The 19,153-nt window shown below is 39.2% G+C and overlaps 1 protein-coding gene across 2 annotated transcripts in view; it reads left to right on the forward strand.

Moving 5' to 3' along the window:
- Positions 1-206: 206 nt before the first annotated feature.
- Positions 207-19,153, forward strand: part of pde8b (phosphodiesterase 8B) — a 63,317-nt gene continuing 44,370 nt past the window's right edge. Inside the window, exon 1 of one of the 2 annotated variants that reach the window (XM_075456260.1) lies at positions 207-461. In XM_075456260.1, coding sequence (XP_075312375.1) covers positions 423-461 — 39 coding nt within the window. In that variant the 5' untranslated portion in view covers positions 207-422. Of the gene's footprint in view, positions 462-5,918; positions 7,004-19,153 lie in introns of those variants that run through there. The other variant, XM_075456259.1, reaches the window with a different exon arrangement.

The following is a 19,153-nucleotide window of genomic DNA, read 5'->3' on the forward strand; positions in this document are numbered from 1 at the left end:
GATGTAACAACAAGTTGTAGCAGTGGAGTGAAAGTTTAGCAAATGACCCAATCGGGGTTGAAATTATAGCTGTGAGTAGCTGTTTGTTGAATTAATATAGTTGCAGCTTAGTGGTGCACTTCGTATATTGTATTCAGCGCTCTTGCTGCGCAGTGAGGACACTAGGGCCGCACGGACACCGAGCCTGCCCGGTGCCATCTGAACCAAGAAGGTTGTGAAGTTCAGAGGCCGACATCAAACTAACTATCCGCCACTCGGTACCTGTTGGAGACCACGTAACTCCCTACACAGACCCTCACACCGCTGTCAGAGACAGCACTCGCGGATCCGCGCAGCGCGCAAACAGTACAGGCGCTTATATTCCCTTTGTTTTGATCTCATCCTCAAGGTCAGAACATCGTGGACATAAAGCCACGAGTGGAATGTCAACAGAGGCTTTTCCCCCCAATGGACCTGTAAAGGTAAGAGTTAACTGAAGAATAATATCTCGTTTTTTTTTTTTTTTTTTTTTTGCCTACATTGCATTTTAATGCATTAAATATGCTCAAATAATTTTTCATTTTTTGTTTGTTTTTCTTTATTTTTTATTCTTGTGAGTTATTGGGTTGGTATCCACGCACACACCAACTGCTGAACTCAGTGTCTATAGTTTACAAAAGAGTAAAAGTATAAAGTTTGCTATGAAGAGGTAAATAATTCAGTCAGCCCTGGTAACAGTTACAAATCAATTAGACCATCTAGGAGGTGGATAATGATGTTAAAAACCTAACAATTGTATGTAGGGGTATTGTTATTTTTGTCCGATTATTACTCTTTTTATTCTAATTTACTTTTTCATGTCAAGAAAAAGATTAATTTCACTCTTTTAGTTTTAAGGAGAATAATTTGATTTCAACAACCATAAAGAAAAACACGTATAGCATAAGAAGTTTGATCATTTAGTATTTAAATAAGCAGTTCTAGGTGTGCTGTAACTCAACAACATCTAAAAGGGTCAATACATGCAACTTTTGGTTGCTGACAGTTTGTAAGAGTGTTCTGCTTGAATAGGAGGCCTTACTGCAAATGTACACAATTGAACAGCTGTGACCTGGTTGATAATGACCTGGTTTATCCTAAACAGCTTATTTTCACCTTACTTTAATGCTTTGATAAGTACATCTATATTTTGAACCACCAGTTGAACATAAGAGTCCAGCCACCAGAGGGCCGCCTCAACAGATGATCAAACAGTGCTGAGCAAGAAACTCGAACACAAATAAACAGTTTGTTCTCAAACGCAGTCCTGGAGCAAACATTTAGACCCTTCACTTAAGTAAAAGCACAGCTCTAATGTTAAATTGCACTATTAGAGATGAATGGTGTGTATTTGTTTACATGCTTCATTTGTCAGAAGCGATGGAGCTCATTTGAACTGTTTTATATTGTTAAGAAGGTATGTAAGGTTAATCATATTTGATAAGAGACTACACTAACCATAGCTAAATGCCTTGAATTGTCGTAACGTCCGAGCACCAAAAATGGTCTTACTTTTTAACAGTAGCTCTTGATGATGATTCTCCTTTTTATTCACTCCAGTGTCAGAGCTTTGAAAGTACAGAGTTCACTCTTGAATCTCCTATTTCAAAGAAATCTGCTCCAAAGGATCCACAGAGGACTCAATGTATTAAATCACACTCTTTGTATAATCATGCGGGACATGTGGCTAAACTCAATGAAGTGATTCTGACAGTCTTTTTAGAGTCAGTCATCGACATTATTTGCTGCACTTAAGTCCTCACCCCAGATGTTAGCCAGACCCGCTCTGACATGCACGCTCAAGTGTGTATATATTTGAAGACGTGCTTTAATTTTCTGGCAGAGGGAATGTGTTTATACAGAGAGTCTAGTTTCTGAAATCTGTCCAGTGTTGCCTATAATATGTTCTTGAAAGGCAGAGACGCAGTGTTACAGCTATAATTTTGAAATTTAATTCCTAGATAGTTTTTAACATTATCATTCAACTTTGTATATAGTAAATGTATAGCTGATTAAGGCTTGATGGATCATGACGTTAATATGTTTTGGTTACCAACACATAACTGCATATTTGATCATAGATCAACAGCAAGTGTAAAGTAATCCGTCTACCAGAAAGCAGAAAAACACAGAATATTTTAAATACTCTGACATCTTACACCTGTAAAGTGCTTTGGTTAACATTTATTCATGCATGCATCAGATATGGAGCAACATTATCATTCATTTGGAATCATGTTTCTGTCTCAAATTAGTTTGTGAAACTGTCAAGAAGTCTATATTAGTAATTAAGTGATAATACATTTTCCTCTGTGCACAAGGACCCCAAAAACAATAACGTTTGGACTATTGTTTGAGGTTTGAAATAGCATTAGGGTTAGCTTTTTGAGGCTGGAACAGGTGGTGGAGGAACCGAGAGGATTCTCAACCAGGGACCAGAATTTTTACGCTTTGCTTTTGTTTTATTTTTACACACGCCTTTCGTTTCCACTTGCTGCTCTCGGTTAAGAACAGGCACCAAGACTACGGGCTGGAAAACCATCCCAGCTTGGACAAAAAACTGACCCTTGAAAGCTACCAGCATCCAAACTCCCGCCTCAAACAAAACAAAACTTGACGCAAATTCACCCCGACATTTGTGATGCCATGAAAGAAAATGAATCATTTATGTCTGTCTACATAAAAATGACACATGGTGAATTTTTCACGATAGTCCATGAGACTGGGCTCCTTATTCACTCACTCTGCTTACCGTGTGTAACACTGATGAGAGCAGTGAGGGTGAATCAAGTCAACGAGCTGAGCAAATGAGATGAGCAAAATCATTGAATCCTGTCTGTGTGCTTTTTCTAAAATACTTGTGTCCTGATTATATCTCTGCAGTCATGTCATTCAAAAATATAAATGTATTGATTACAGCAGCTTAAGAAGCTTCTTCTTTATAGCTTAATTACTTCTCTAGGCTATCGTTTGTCCTTACCGATGAAGATTTTAGTTTTAGTAAATAAGGACACATTCAATGTGCTGAAATAAATTAAATCAAAATGAAATGAAAAACACTTTATTCGTCCCCATTGGAAATTATAAACCAAACAAAACCTAGTTTAATTCCTGAGTGATGTCTTGTTTCCCTGTTCTTAAATGATTTATTTTTCGGTTTATTGCTCAGGCTTATGCAAGTCATTTTTACTTTTAGTTTTAGTCGTTCTTTTTCTTGCTTTAACCAAAGAAAACTGTAGGTTTAAGTTTAGCAAAAGATGCGATTTGGACAGTCAAATGCAAAGCTGGAAAACAACAGTATAACTCAGTTTTTGCTCTCCTTCTCAGTGAAGTACATGTACAATCTCAGAGATGTTCACAGCAGTTGTGGTCTGGTGTCATCTCCATCTTCTGGCTTGCGACCTACACTTTCCACAGTTCCAGCACGTCATTTGAACACATTTCTTTGGACCTCGCTGCACAGTGAGGTCCAAAGAAACCATTTTCATTTCTTCAAAGTGATAATATAAACCACTGATAGAAAAAAAGAAGCAAGTTTCACTAGATCTTTTTATAGGGACCAAGTTTTTCCTTTTGAATCGATGGAAAAGATAGGAGTCACGCTAGCAGCAGCTTTGAGCCTTCAGACTTGAATATTATCTTAACCACTCATTTGGCCCAGATAATACATTTAGGCCTAATCTGGCCACTTGGGGTGCTTATGGCTCAAGTTATGGCCCTGACGAGTATTATGTTGCCTGGATGTGACCAAACTGTTAAAAGCAGATTTTGACATGGATAAGAAGTGTTGTTAAGGCCAGGTGTGTCCAAAAGGTCCAGAGAATATGCAGAATTGAGCCATATCTGGTGAATGGCTGATCCAGAGTCAACGCACACCACCATTAGAGGGCAAATGTAGGCCAAAGAAAACTTCAGATGTGGGGTATGTTTGGGCCAAACATTTTTTGCTCTTTGGGTGACATATTGATTTATTTCCTTCCACTAGACCAATTCTGAACTAATAAAACAACTGGCAAATGTATATGTTTGGCTGCTCCATATCTTTAGTAGTTTGATGTAGATACTCTAGAATGGTAACACCTCTGCCTACATCTTTATTTTTTCTTTAGTTCTGAGATCTGTGCTGAGCAGAAATGATGGTCTGACATGCTGGCAGAGTGCTTTGGTGGTCATGCTGCCCTGACTACAGCAGTCATTGTGTCGTGCAAGCTCCATGAGCTATTGAAATGCATTTGACTTGTCCTCATTTACAAACTGTGAACCGCTGGATCAACAAGCAAAGTATTTATTAGGTTTATTAGCAAAGTATTTATTTATTAGGTTTCAGGTTATCTTTACTTTTCAATTATTTATCACATGTTACTTTTATTTATTTATTATGATTATTATTATCATTATATAATTAGAATAAATTTTCTTCTTCACTGTATTGCATTTAATCACAGTTTTGGCCATATATTTTTTTGTGTTTATGTCCATGTGCCCATAAACTTCAAAGTTTATATAGTTAAAAAAAGGACTAATACAAAAACAAAAGGTTTATTGTCAATCATTAACTGAATTATGTCACTACAATATAGGCACATCAATCTCAACCCAAAACATGTCATTTAAATGTTTGTAGAAGTTTGAAATCATAGAAGTGTCCATGATTAGTTAGTAAATTGTGAGATTTTGTATCTCGAGGCTGTTTTCTGCTTTCCACGTGACTTGGTTAAAAGTACATTACACGAATATTAAAATGGGTAGACCTAACCATGTGCTTTAATCGCCTAACCAAAACCATTTTTGGGCGAGAATGAAGTTGACAACAACTGGTTGCATCTAATAAACCAAAAATGTGAAAGAATGAAGGAACACCGGTAAAAACAAAAATGTGGTTAATAGCTGCACTGGACAATCTTTATTATTTCAGCACTTAGTTTCACAAAATTTCACAAAGCAGATCTTTATCCACTTTGACACAGCTGACCAAAGCTGAAGCACAGACTGTAACAGCACCTAAACCCAACCTGTTGTAACTTCTGCTTCAGATGGTTCCACATATTTCTGAGACCACTCCCAAGTGCATGTGAGATGTGAAAATTGTATCAGTTTAGTTAATGATGGCAGAGTAGTAAGAATACATTTTAGTTCTTATCATGATGTCGAACACAAAGTAGTTTTGTTTTCTAAACCTAACTAAGTAACATTTTTGCCTAAATCCAACCAGGAAGAGACAAAAGTGTTTTTGTAAAGTGTTGTTGTGTTATTGACTGAACATAACCCAGATGTTGCGTTGTGGGTGGAACTCACGTCCCGTGGTTGAAAGCAGCATCTTTGTGGCTTGTTAAAGAACACACTTGAGAGGGACATTTGCTCTGATGTGGAAATCTTCATAAAAGTTGTGAGGGGGGTTTAGAGTTTGGGTATTTGGGTATTTGCAAAGCACCAGTGCAAATGTGTAAAACCATGTTTAACCCCTTAAGTTGTATCTGTGTAAGGAACATACTTAGGAAATAAGAACTGTCCAATTTCTTTGCCTATATTTGAGAAACTGCAACATTTTACTCTGTGAGATAAATACCAGTGAAGGTATTTCATGTTATGGGATCACATTGATGTACAGTAACAGACTGTTAGCGGTTAAGCAATCAATGGACTGATAGATGAGTCAAGTGCATCCCTTCTCAAGCAAGGACGCCCTGGTTCTTTAGTTCCTGCCTCTCACGTAAGGATTTGATCATTTATCGTGAATTTATACAGGTCAAACACTTAATTGATTAACTGAGAAAAGAGTTAGCAGATTAACTACTTATGAAATTAATCATCAGCTTTGTTAGCTCTCACATTGGTGCTGTTGTCACTCTTCTGTAACCTAAATGTCAGATGTGCTCAAAATCTACTTCTGACCCCAGCATACACGCACTTAAAGCGAACTCCAAGCGTAGATTTGAACAAAAAAATAAGCCGAAAGATAAGTTGATTTAGGGAGTAAGTGGGTTTTCATCAAGCCTTCATTACTTTAATAGCATTATATCTAAGGCTTTAAATGACCCCTATGAGTCAAAGCTTGGCCTCCTGGGAGATTAGAGAGTCCCACTGGAGAGATGGAAGTGATATAATGTTAGTGTGATGGACGGAGAGGGAGGAGAGAGGCAGATGGACCGTGGCCAATGATCAGCAAGCAGAGTAACTAAAGAAGAGACACAGAAGAGATTTCATAGAGACAGTTTCTCTCCACAGGCCGTAAATGCGAGAATGTCACAGAGGATGAGCGCAGACAAAGCCGGATATGAAGCAAGAGGTGATGAGGAGCAGCCAGGTGGTTTAGTCCATTTAGGCTATTAATTTTGTTCATAAGTCAGGGTCGTTTTGACGCGCAGGCGGGTGGTACAGGCCATCGGCGGGGTTTGGGTAGATTATAGCCTGAAAAACATTTTTGTCCCCAATATGATAACGAAATCCAAAATCCTTTTCTAGCGGAGGCTGAGGAGAAACCGATTCACGGGACGCGTGAATTAAATAATCATCCACACCTCACGTCTCTGTCCCTTAATGTCCTCAAACGGAGGTGTGTGGAGGAGAGAGCGATCTGAGCCCGCAGCCGATGCCCGGAGAAAACAGCAGCCTGTGTGCAGGCAGCTGTGGACGACAGGAAGGTGGTATCCAAGTGTCGCTGTTTATTATCTGGGATCTGACTCCGGAGGCGCGTCGCTGAGGTATGGGCTGCGCTCCCAGTATCCACGTCTCTCAGAGCGGGGTAATCTACTGCCGAGATTCAGACGAATCCAACTCCCCTCATCAGACCACCACCATCTCCCAAGGCACAGCGGCCACGCTGCACGGGCTATTCATCAAAACCGATGCGGCCGAGACCATCCCCTCCGTCATCACCTACCAGAGTCGGCACTCGCGCAACAATTCGTACCGGGATCGCAAGGAAAACAGCGGGGAACACGTCCGCATCGAGGCCGAGACGCAGACCAGCCACACCAGCGTCAAGGTACAGTACAAGCAGGGCGCGTTGGAGTAAAACTAGGTGTGTTGGCACATGCATACCTTCATTACCGGGTTGTGAGTGACAGCGACACTTGAGGGGGGGGGGGGGGGTCCCTGTGGGGGGGGGGTCCCTGTTTTTGTTTTTGTCGCCAGAGGAGGCCTGCCTTCGGGTCTGGTGAAATTATGAATCTGACTGTGGTACATTCAGTCTCCTCTCATGCACCTTGTTTATCCACGAAACTCTGGCTGCAGCCAGCCAATAGTGTGACAATGATGATCATGTAGCGTTGACCTGTTCTGTGGCAGTCGTTGTCCTGCTCAAATATTTAATGTTCCTCCACGTTACAATGCATAAGATGTCTTCCCGTGATGCAAATAATAAGTAGATTACATTCCAGCTGAACACTGAGCTGTCAGATTGGACTGTAGGTGGTGCACCGACTTGTTGAGAGCGTTCTGGATGTAATCTGACTGCAAATGTTTTCTATTTTCATTCAGTAGATGTTTATAGTAACTTCCATGCACACAGATACTGCTAACAGTGTGTGATGATAAACCATAACAAATGTTATATATGCAGAAAGGTCCTAAGCCTTTTTTTTTACGTTTTTGTCAGGAAAACAGGAAATAGTTGCAGTGGTTTATTGAAATGTGCAAATATAAATGTAAATACAGTGTATAATGTAATACTAGAATTTATACAATTTTAGCAAGCTTGAAAGTTAATATTTGGTCTTCAACACAGCCTGAACCCTCTTAGACAACTATCTGTCATTTCTTTAAGTAGTCTTCAGGAATAGTTCTCCAGGCTTCTTGAAGGACATCCCAAAGCTCTTCTTTGGATGTCGGCTGCCTTTTGTTCCGTTCTCTGTCAGATGATCCCACACTGCTTCATTAATGTTGAGGTCCGGGCTCTGGGGAGGATTCATCCCTCCATAAGACCTGCTGCCACTGATTTTCAGTCCACTTCTTGTGTCATTTGGCACAGCTCAGCCTTTTTCCATGTTTCCCTTCCTTAAGAATGGCTTCTTGACAGCCACCCTTCCATGGAGACCATTTCTGATGAGGCTTGGGCCAACAGTAGATGGATCAGCTGAAGGTCCAAAAGCATCTCTCAGGTCCTGTGTCAGGTCTTTGCTGGACTTTTTTCCTCTTTCTTAATGACCCTACTTTCAGATACTGTTCATCTGCTGTAGATAGTTTTTTAGGCTTCCACTTGCTCAGTTTCAACAAAATATATGCAGAGTTTTCAGCTAGGTGTTTGGATATCACCTCATTGGTGCAAAAATACTCATTCTTTCTGTCAAACTGTGTTATCTTTGGTGTTTTTCATAGATGGAACTAAAGAAATAGGAACAGATTTTGTGTCTATGTGACAGACTGCTGGAAACAAAGTGTCTAAGGATACGATTTAAAACTGATTCTTTGCTAAGTTGTCTGTTATGTGTAGACACAACACTGGTTCATTCCTTGAGTTAGGAGCCTTTTCAGTGTCTGGTCTGTTTTAGAACACATTCTAAACACATTCCTCTGAAAAAAATGTAGGTAAAAATACTGAACTGAAAAACCCCTGAAAGAGCCTGGAGAACTATTGCTCAAGAACACTTTAAAGGATTGCAAGAGAGTCTGGCTGCATGGAAGCAAAAATATAAAGAAGAGAGAGACATAACAAGACTTTTTACAGCCCTGTACTTCAAGGGAACATTTCAGTAAAGTTTTACCATCAACATTCAAACTCCTTCAGCATTTTCCATTCACCTGTATAGTGGATGCAGTTGTTTCCAGTAATACCTTCTTTGCATTTCTGTTTTATCAGCCGCCACATGTTGGAAAACAGTCTTAATGTGTTCAATAGATGAAAACTTGTTCTTTTTTTCTCTGCAAGTTCAGCTCTGCAGCTCCAGCCACAGGTTCCCACCAACGGACTGTCAGTGAGCAAAAATGTGAATCCAATTGGTTCGTTCTTAAGCAACAAAGGCAGTGTGCATGAAAGTGCCAAAAGTCAAAGGATAATTTGCAGTTTGACAAATTGGGTTTAGAATAAGTGAACTCTTCTGGACAATTAATGGCACTGACAGCCCAGCTGCCTTTGTTTTCCTGAGGTTTCCTTCAAAGCTTAAATACGTCATATAAGTAAAAAGCTAATAATCTAATAAACAAAATCATCATGCCATGAAGTAGAAATAAGTCTTTAAATTAAGAGCACATTTCAATCATCAGGAAGATGCTGTTAGTAATCAGCTATTAACTCAAACCAGAAGGGCACACAGAAAGCTCAGTCCTCCACCATGGCCAGTGCTCTGTCTCAGCATTGTAAGTTATTCTGTTGCCCATCCACTGAGTTTCATGAAATTACATTTTTTTGCATTATTTTGCTCACTGACAAACAAAAGGCACTTGAAACAATCCACCTCAGCTGTCAATTTGGCAAAGAAATCAGAAATCTCTAATAAAAAAATAAAAAAATCTGTAATGAAAAGAAAATCTATCCCTCATGTTATGCCCATGGTGCACTGGTTACTTTTTCCAAGAAATGTCAGTTTCATCTCAGTGTTTTCCTTCCTCATCCGCAGACAAAGTTTGTGAGGTTTTACAACTTAGAACTTTTTTTATACATTATTAGTTAAACTGTTAACCTTTATAATCCTTCATCTTTATAGAAGCAAGTTGTTATTCACAAGCTCGTGTGTCCTAAAGACACCAGAGTTCCCACTGAGAACAGCACAGCTTTCTTATCACGTTTTGTCATGCATATGTAGCGTGTAAGTTTTGAATGGATCCCTCCCACGAGGAAGCATGTGAACAGATACATCTGGATATTTCTAATCCATCTCTGGAGGATATAGTTGTGTTTTGCTAAGAAGTGGTGCAGTAAATGATCGAGTCATAAGACTCTCAGAATACATTAACCCATTCAGAGTTCAATTATCAACATGAAGCCAAGGCTGATAATCAAATAGCGGATCTAGTTACTTGATGCATATCACAAAAAAAACAAAAACACAAAAATTATAAGTGAATCACTGAATAACGAAGTCATTCAAATAAAACAATGTTGGTGGTGGAATGTAAAGGATAAATTCAGTAGCTCTTACAGTGTGATGAACTAAACTTTTCTGAACTCTGCAGCCGGTACATCTGTATTGCTTGTCAGATATGGGGAACAGGATGTTGCTCGAGAGGACACATCCCCAGCATCACTGATCGGGGTTATCAAAAAGCCACGTTCAACACATGCGATACCAGAGTGGATGACTGCAGTAGAAAATATTGCACCACAGAGGTGCAATCCCGAGGTGCAGCCTCGGCCACCCCAGAGTTGTTTAATGTTTTCAGAACTGAGGACCCTAATGGTTGCAGTTTTTCAGAGGAATCTGTGTCCATTCTTGCTGAATACTCCATTTCAGCTGCTCAACAGTCCATGGTTGTTGTCTGATTCTCCTTTTCATGACGCCCAATACATTTTCAGTAGCAGACAATTGTGGACTGAAGGCAGGCCAGTCAAGCACACACACACACACACACACACACACACACACACACACACACACTGTGTATGACAAGGTCTGATACTGTCCTGCTGAAATAACCAAAGACTTCACGTCACCTTGATGGAAGTATATATCTCTCCAAAATTCTAACATCCACTTCTGCATCAATGGTACCTTCACACATGTGAAGTCATCCATGCCATGGAAACTGATGCACCCCCATACCATCACAGACGCTGGCTTTTGCACCTTTCTCTGATAACAGCCTGAATGGGGTTTCTCTCATCTTTGTAGAAACAGACGCCAGTTTTTCCCCAAAGCAGCTGAAACATGGACTCATCTGACCACAGAACACGTGTCCACTTGTCTTTCTGTCCATCTGAGATGAGCTGGTGTCCAGAGATCTCGGTCATGTTTCCGCACAGTTGATATATGGCTTCCTCCTTGTGTGATACAGTTTACAGTTATGTTTCTGGATGTGGCAGTGGACTTTGTTGAGTGGAAATGGTTTTTCAAGGTACTAATGAGTCCATGAAGCTTGTTGATCATGTTGTTATGAAGATTTCTCATGCAGCTAAGGATTGAAGGTCGTCCAACAATGGTTTTTCATGCGCTGATTTTTTTCTGAGGGACTATTTTCTGACCAAGTTTAAAACTAAGTTGTAAGCCACAACCCATCCTTGCTTGGAAAGACTTTTATACCCAATTCTGACACCCCCACCTGCTGATTGTAGAATCTTCCAGAATGCTTTTAATTGTATGTTCTGTAGTCTTTTCTTTCTTCTTTTGCCTCTCTATTTCTATCTCTATAACTATTTTAGAGTCTGTTGCTGGCATCGAATGCTAAATGAATAGAAAGAAAATTCCAGACAAATTGAGGTTGGTCAGTGAAGACAATGAAAACTATTTCTTTTGTGCAAATTTTATAACACAGCCTACATCACGTACTTTACTGTGGCTAATATAATTTTCCTCTCATCAGAAAACTACTTCCCACCATGGACAGTGAACTACGTTGCATCTGCACAGGTTACCCGTAGGAGACAATATGGTTTCTTTTTATGAAAAATAAGACCTCTTTCAAAATGTTCTCATGTTGAGATGAAACATTATTAAAAAGCTGTGCTTTTGAAAATAAGGACATAATTCGGCCATTTCTGAAAGGGTTTAGGACATGTCTTCAGCTGGAGGACTTACTGTTTTGAGCTGGGCACATCCCATGTCAGTTTGCGATGTTTTCAGGAATAAAACTGTATCATCTACAGGCCAAAAGAGAGCATGATCAGGCATACGGATGCTTCAAAAAACATGTGATGACACGAGACACATTAACTTGATTACACTTGTTTTTACCATTGAGCAATACAAACAGCAATCTATTTACACTTAGTAAATGCTTTTTTATAAATGCTGTACCTTCTGTTTTGATTGGGGTTTTGATAGTTTTAGAGCCTCTTTAATTTGCATTTTTCATTCATTTTTACCAAAATGGTCCTAATATGGAAGAAAATCGGTACACAGTGAGCCGTTTCAAGGAATAAAATGACATGCTGCTTCTCAACCAGAAACTGAAATCATAGAACACGTCGTAACATCTTCATAATATTTTGGCTCAGCACCAATACTTTTTATAGATTAGTATCATGAGTTTTCTGCTACAGGGATTGTGTGTATGTATGTGTGCTGGTTTGTCAGCTGTTCTTTTGCTCTCTCTCTCTGTTTCCTTCCATCTCTGAAGGCTGAGAAAGGATCAATGATACCATTTATTATTAAAACCATCTGCCTTACCCTGCAGGAACTTGATAATCTGCCATGGTGTTGATCACGCTACCACATGGTTTTGTGTGTGTGTGTGTGTGTGTGTGCTTGCATTTTCTTTTGTGCATGTTTACAAGTAATTTGTTTACCCCTCTGGTGAGTACAGCAGGGGTGTGAACAGTCACATGTGAAGGAGCTGATGCTGGTGGCCTGGACAGATATCTCTGCAGGGCTTTGTACAGAGTCACAGTATTTGACCATCATGACACCTCTCGTATAAACGTGCAAAGGTTCAGCGATCAACAATGCAGGTTCTGTGTTCTAAAAAAAGACTCCAATGCACAACTTTGCAGAAAGTTAGAGTCTATTTTTAAGTTAGGTCACAGAAATAAAAGAATTAATAGAAAAACTACGCCGGACCAGTTCAACAGAGATAAAAACATGGAGTTGCAGAGTTATGATGTGGGGACGCAGTCTGTACAATCGAGCTTGGAGATTCAATAGGTGGGAAACAGGGATGCTATCGAGTAACAATGGCTATGTTTGCATGCATTGTAATATTCTGATATTACCCTGATACAAAATCTTACTACCATGCAAACAGCATCTTCTGATCACCTTAATCTGAATAAGGTCAGGCAAAATGGCAACGATCCTAACCATAACAAAGTAATATCATTCCCTAAACCCTTTATTAAAGTGTTACTGATGGTGGCTATATGTTTGTCTTGATCTTCGTTACACAAAGACATATGATTTAAAGGGCCATGCATAGCCACACCATCCTCCCCTGCTTCCTCCCTATTACGACTTTGTGGCTTCTTGAACAAATTACTTTAGAATGACTTCTGCTTTGATGTGGAAATATTTGTTGTATCTCCTTTCGAGCCGCTTGTATGGGTGCTACTTTAGGGAATGCCGTTAGGGGTCGTATTCAAGGGTATTAGCAAACGACTCACATGGTCGTCTCATTGGTTTTCTTCGATCAGCTTTGTTTCTTTCAAGAGATCTGGCAACACAGACTCTGTAATGCTCTGTGTTTTAAAAGCAACATGTAAATGGAAATAAAAATGGAATTTCTTCTATGCATCTCATGCATAAACACTATAATTGGAATATTGTCTAATTTAGAATAATGTGGCTAGTCAGAATATTGCTGTGCATGTACACACGTCCACTGAAGAACCCCAGTAAATTATCCTTTGCAAGTTCTAATTTTGCATGTCATGATTTTGTAAATATGTATAAGAAACTTCTGTGTGTGCAAAGGCTGTATTCACCACGATGTGTTAAAAAGGCCAGAACTAAGGCCAGAACCAAAGCCACAACACCACAGTCCCATTTTATTTACATAATCATTCTCATCATATACAGTAACTCAATAATAGATCTCATTGACACACATCAGTGGTGGCGTGCACAGCACTGGGTGGTGCATGACGCAATTATTTGGCAACTCGGATGGCAGCAATGGAGAGTATTCACAAATGAGTTGTTTTCCCACTGTTTCTTTTCTCAGTATGTCTCTGTTTTTCACAGGCAAAGGGAGTTTTTTCAAGAATACTCTGCCAGTTAACAGGGTTTGAATGTAATTTTTGTGTGGAAAAAGAGCTTTTGGGAAATATTGGCTTACGTCTCCTTACGCAGTTGTGGAGTGTTTGGCTGTAAGTAGGGCTGTCACAGTTATTGCGTAATAGCAATTATTTCTGCTGACCGCAATAATTTGGCGTAATCTTTTTAATCATCTCTATTCATATGCATGAAAACAGCTGGATGAAACTAACATGTCATATTTCCATCATTATTTCTGCATAATTTTCCACTGTTGGAGGTTTGACTGCCATCCTTATAATGACATCATCTTGTTGCACCCCCTTTTCTCTTCTGCTGTGGTTTAATTGCACCTGACTGAAGAATTACTCGCATTGTCTTTTAGTCTTAAGATTCATAGCTTCTTTTATTCAACCCCTCCATCTATTAACATTTGTATCATGCATTTAATTACAAAGCCAAACACTGCAGCTCCCCTGTATGCAGGCCAGGAATAAGGAATTATGGAAGGAGGCAAAACTTTCCAAACTTGGCCCCTTTTTTTCCGGTTACAAAACTTGCATAATCCACCTTGCTTGAGCTGTAATACCAACTCTACAGATTTCAAATTAGCACTCAAACAACTATTTGAGAATAGCGAAACAAACCCAACCAGAGCATTCTCTGTTCTGCACACATGGCTTAGGTTTGGGGGCCACACTATATATAACAGACCCTAACAACGAATATATCCTCAATAGGAAGTGGTTCCAGTTAAAACATTGAGTTCTGTGGGGAACAAAGGCGCTGGATCTTGAAAGAGAAGCTGCAAATCAGATAAATAAGCATTTCTTTAACTGCCACTTTTCGGATGAAATTTTAGAGTCAGGTGTCTCACATTGTGTTTTTATTACCAGGCTTCCTTCTTTATTTCATATTTACTTAAGTGTTCAGATAAGTTCATGCTCACAGTTTGTCACCAATGCAAATATTATTGCTGCCGAAGAAGGAGAATTCTCTGGAACAATCCACTCAGTACATCAGTAAAAAAAAAAAAAAAAAACTGTGGCTGTAGTGGAAGTGACATTTTGGATTTTTGATTAAATCATATGAGCCGCTCTGTGCTGGATTCACCCTGACAAAGACTGCATTGCTCCCAATGATTTCACTGGAGAAACTGTAAATATGAGTAGCGGCTAAGCTCAGCTGTGTCGCAAAGCAATTAGTTTGTGTGTGTGAAATTATAGTTATAAAAAAACTTTATACATTGGTGATGAATAAGCCTATTCGCCACTGGTTTGCAGCATACAATATAGATTGTACACAGAACATTTGAATTTAGAAACATTATTGGCCCTGATGCTGCCTGATGCTACAGTTCTATGAGTTTTTCACTCTCTTGTTTGAAGGCAGATTTCTTGAGGTGTGTGTAACTTGGTGATGCTGTTATACTGAGATTGACAGAGCTCTGATAGGGACCACGAGGCAGAGCTTGGTCCAGTTCTCCCAGGCCCAATTTAAGCCTGCATACATATGTTCGGTCATCACGCGGTAACATGACAAGTTGAGTGAAGCTATAATTACCGTTTGACTTGGCCAGTAATTGGACCACCATTCTTGACCCAGTTTACATGTAAGATAGGGGAAATCGAGTTACTGACTGAAGTTTGTCCAATGCCGCGATGCTTTGGTCTTTGAGGGGAAACATTCAAGAGATTCTGCTGCTTCTGACTTTCTCTGTGGGAGATCATGATAAATGTAGCTGGATTCTCTGCACAGGCGCTGTCTTTACGTTACTTGAATACTGATTTTTTTTCAGATGAAGTTATGCAGTTATGTGACCACAAGTTGACACGTGGGCTGTAACTCTGTCACAATTTCTGACTTGTTTATCCTTCTAAGAAAGAAAGTGTGAATGTGAAGGAAAATGTGTGAATGAGAGCAGCTTATGGGGAATTCAGTTGTATTGAAACGTCTTGTTTGGAGCACCTAGGTCCGTTTGAGTCTAGTTTAGCATTTACATGCAGGAGTGATTTGATCTCCAACTTAATTATCTGGGTGATTTTTTTTTTCTGGCTTTGAGAAGCTTGATTTTATGTGGGTTTTGGTCTGTTTGTTATGTTTAAATGTATTTTAAAGACTTAGTTTTGGGTTTAAGTCGGTAAAATATTTATTTGCTTACGTGTCTTGCTTCTTACTTATGTCGTGTTCAGCTTTGCTTCTGAATCGCTTTCCTTTTTGGACAGAAATGTGGACATAGCCTGTATATGTAGAGGACTGCATATATAGCAGTCATAACAATAATGGATGACAAAAAAATTAGGTAATGGGTCATTTTCTCTGCATTGTTATTGACATTGCTGTCGCACAATTTAATGTATCAGCATTAAATGGCCATTAATGCATGGCCATATGCCTGCAGTTATAAAAAATATGAATAAGTTTAAAAAGACCAAACTACTATTCAGTTTGTGGCTGGTGTATGTTCTGTACATCTACCTTCCAGCTGTATCATTTTCATATTAACAGTGCGGGTGGATTATGAAAATCAGCAGTAAAAGTTGTGTAGAATACTAAGTCTCTTGTCCCCCTTTTCCATCAAATTAGCTTAAGAATTCATGATAATTATAACCCTTGTAATTTCAAAAAGTTCAGCCCAAGGTTACAGCTGTTTTGAACAGAACTATTATAATCTGATGAGCGTTGTTAAAAGCCATTAAACATCTTCATATCATAACCTGTAGAATATAGATTTCCCACTAATGTCGTGACAACTCACAACTGAAACCTGCTATTTTTTTGGCTCTAGGTGGGAATTGCCTCCTTCGAGTTTCGGTCAAAATGCTCTGAAAGGTTCAAAAATAGGTATGGAGCAGAACTTGTTCCACGTTTTGAAACCTAAAAGCATGATTTTAGGTGTCAGATTAGAGTTGGCCGGGGCCTGAGCTCAGCCTAATGAGGAGCACCTGAACTGATTAGAGGGTTTGGCTCTCCTGCTTCTCCATTTGCAGGAGTGTACTTTCACCTGTGTTCCACATAATAGGATGCGTAGATTATCAAAATCAAATCAAATCAAATTTATTTGTATAGCACATTTCATGTACAAAACAATTCAAAGTGATTCACATAAAATAAAAGCATTGCAGCAGGGAGTGTAAGAAGCATTAAAAATATATAAAAGAATATAAAGAGAAACAAATAAAATAATTTAAATGAATTTTAAAAACAAGCATGCAGATTTTGTGCATAGACACATGAGAAAAGAAATGTTTCTAACCTGGCTTTAAAAATGTCTACATTTGGTGAAAGTTTAATTAAATTTAAGTTTACTTAAATTATGTAAGTGATCCTCAATTGTTATCGTTTTGCTGTTATTTATCAGAGAATTGTCTTTTGATCTGTTGCCTTGACAATATCAGTTTCCCAATCAGGAGGGAGTAAATTAAAGTTTGGCTGACGTAACGCAGCAGGAAGAACAGATGCGTTTGTCAGCAGTGATCTTTTACAACGGTGTGAGCATTTGCTGGCTTTGTTAAACTGCAGTGTGCTTGAAGCACATCCGTAAAGCACCAATAGGCTATAACTTTTTATATTTTATAGGATATTTTCAAATTCTACCATTTTTTGTATGGACACAGTTTGAGATTGGGTGTCGGAAGGGGAAAATCATTGAGACTGAAGTGGGAAATAGTTTAAATGCTTGACTGGCAAAGTGTGTGTTTACATTCATGTTATCTCATTGAAGCAGAGGTGTTTTCTGTGCAGTCATGTTTATACGCTTCTATTCTGAGGTATATATAGCATTTGGTTATAAAACTTAACAAGATAAAACTTAAATCAATTCATTTAAATTGCATGCCCCCACATGTGAGAAACAGACAAACATGATTCATGCAGCGACGCTTGAGAATAACTGCTCCATTAAAAAAAACGACATAGATATTTAAGCAATTACTGAACAAACTCATATACTCTTTAAAACCGTGCAGAGTGAGCAGGAATTTAAAAAATGTTGTTTCATGTTAAAGCAGCTCAACATCAGGAGCTTCAGGATTTTTACTCGTATATTTCGAGGGATGTAGTTACAATTTACACCAGTAGCAGCTTTCAACAGGTTTCCTTCTTCCTGTGAATATCATTTCAGTGTGACACACTTGCTTCTTTGTTGTGCTGACACCTTTTTGTGAAAGCTGAATATTGTTATATATAATTACTCTGACTTTGCCATACCTCATATATGGTTTATGTGGTTTCTTTGGGTGATTTTAATAGCAACATTTGAGGCTCGTCACTTTTATCTAATTTGAGCCTCCTCTGTTCTCCCTCCTTCTGCCTGTGACCTGGTCATTTTTCACAGTTAAATATTTCGATTGCGAAGATTCAACGATGGTCAGTATTCTACCGGAAAGTGATGTTTACATGTTGCAACTGTGTCACACATCGCATTTAAGTGACGTCACTTTATGGTAACGGGTTGGAAACCAGAATGTCTCATTTGGTGAAATGAGCCGGGCTGCACAGCCGTGTGATGGTTTCCACTGTTGCCTCACCGTCGCCTCTCAAGAACAAAGAAGCAAGAAGGTTCCTGGTTTGAGTCGCAGCTGTGTGGAGTTTCCATGCCCTCCTCATGCATATGTGGGATCTCTGCAGGTATTCTGGTTTCCTTCCACGGTCCAAAAACATGCTTCCATCTCTGGTGGGAGGGGAAAAAAGATGCCAGGGGGAGTTTTAGACGGGAGGAGCAGTGTGTGCAACTTCAGCAGTGAGATAACGGGTTGGTGTGTTAGTGACCAGCTGACCCAGTACCTATTCTACTGGGTTTGCTTGTCTTTGTATGTTCAGCTGAAGAAGTGGCTGATGCAATGGTTTGCACCAGGGCTCAAGTTAGTTGTTCTCATTTCCTACTTTCAGCTATTACTTGTCAGCGCCGCGTTCTCATTGACATCAAGAACTGTGTCCATTTTTGTCTCTTTTAGAGACTGACTTCTTTTCACAAATGACCTCATGGGTCATATGTTCATGCAGGCAAGTAATGAGCGATAACTGCATTAAGATAATATGTGCAAAGGTATGAAATTTAGTCCAAACCATGACATTTTCAACACAAGCCAAGTAGTGTTGTTGCGATATTGAATGTGTCACACCCAGAGAAATGCAGGACACAGGAGCAGGTGTTGTAAATCCAAAGCTTTTATTCAGGAGGAACACGGTTGTCCAAACTCTCCAAGAGAGAACAAAAAGGACTATATATAAGTTATCAATAATACCATATACTTCTCCCAAAATGAGAGAAGTATATCTATGAAAAGTTATAGAAATAATAATCACTCCACTGAGGAGGAAAAACAAAGGCTTTGAAACTTTATACTTTAAAC

The sequence above is a fragment of the Odontesthes bonariensis genome, chromosome 22, assembly GCF_027942865.1.
Source record: "Odontesthes bonariensis isolate fOdoBon6 chromosome 22, fOdoBon6.hap1, whole genome shotgun sequence".
Classification (NCBI taxonomy): Eukaryota; Metazoa; Chordata; class Actinopteri; order Atheriniformes; family Atherinopsidae; genus Odontesthes; species Odontesthes bonariensis.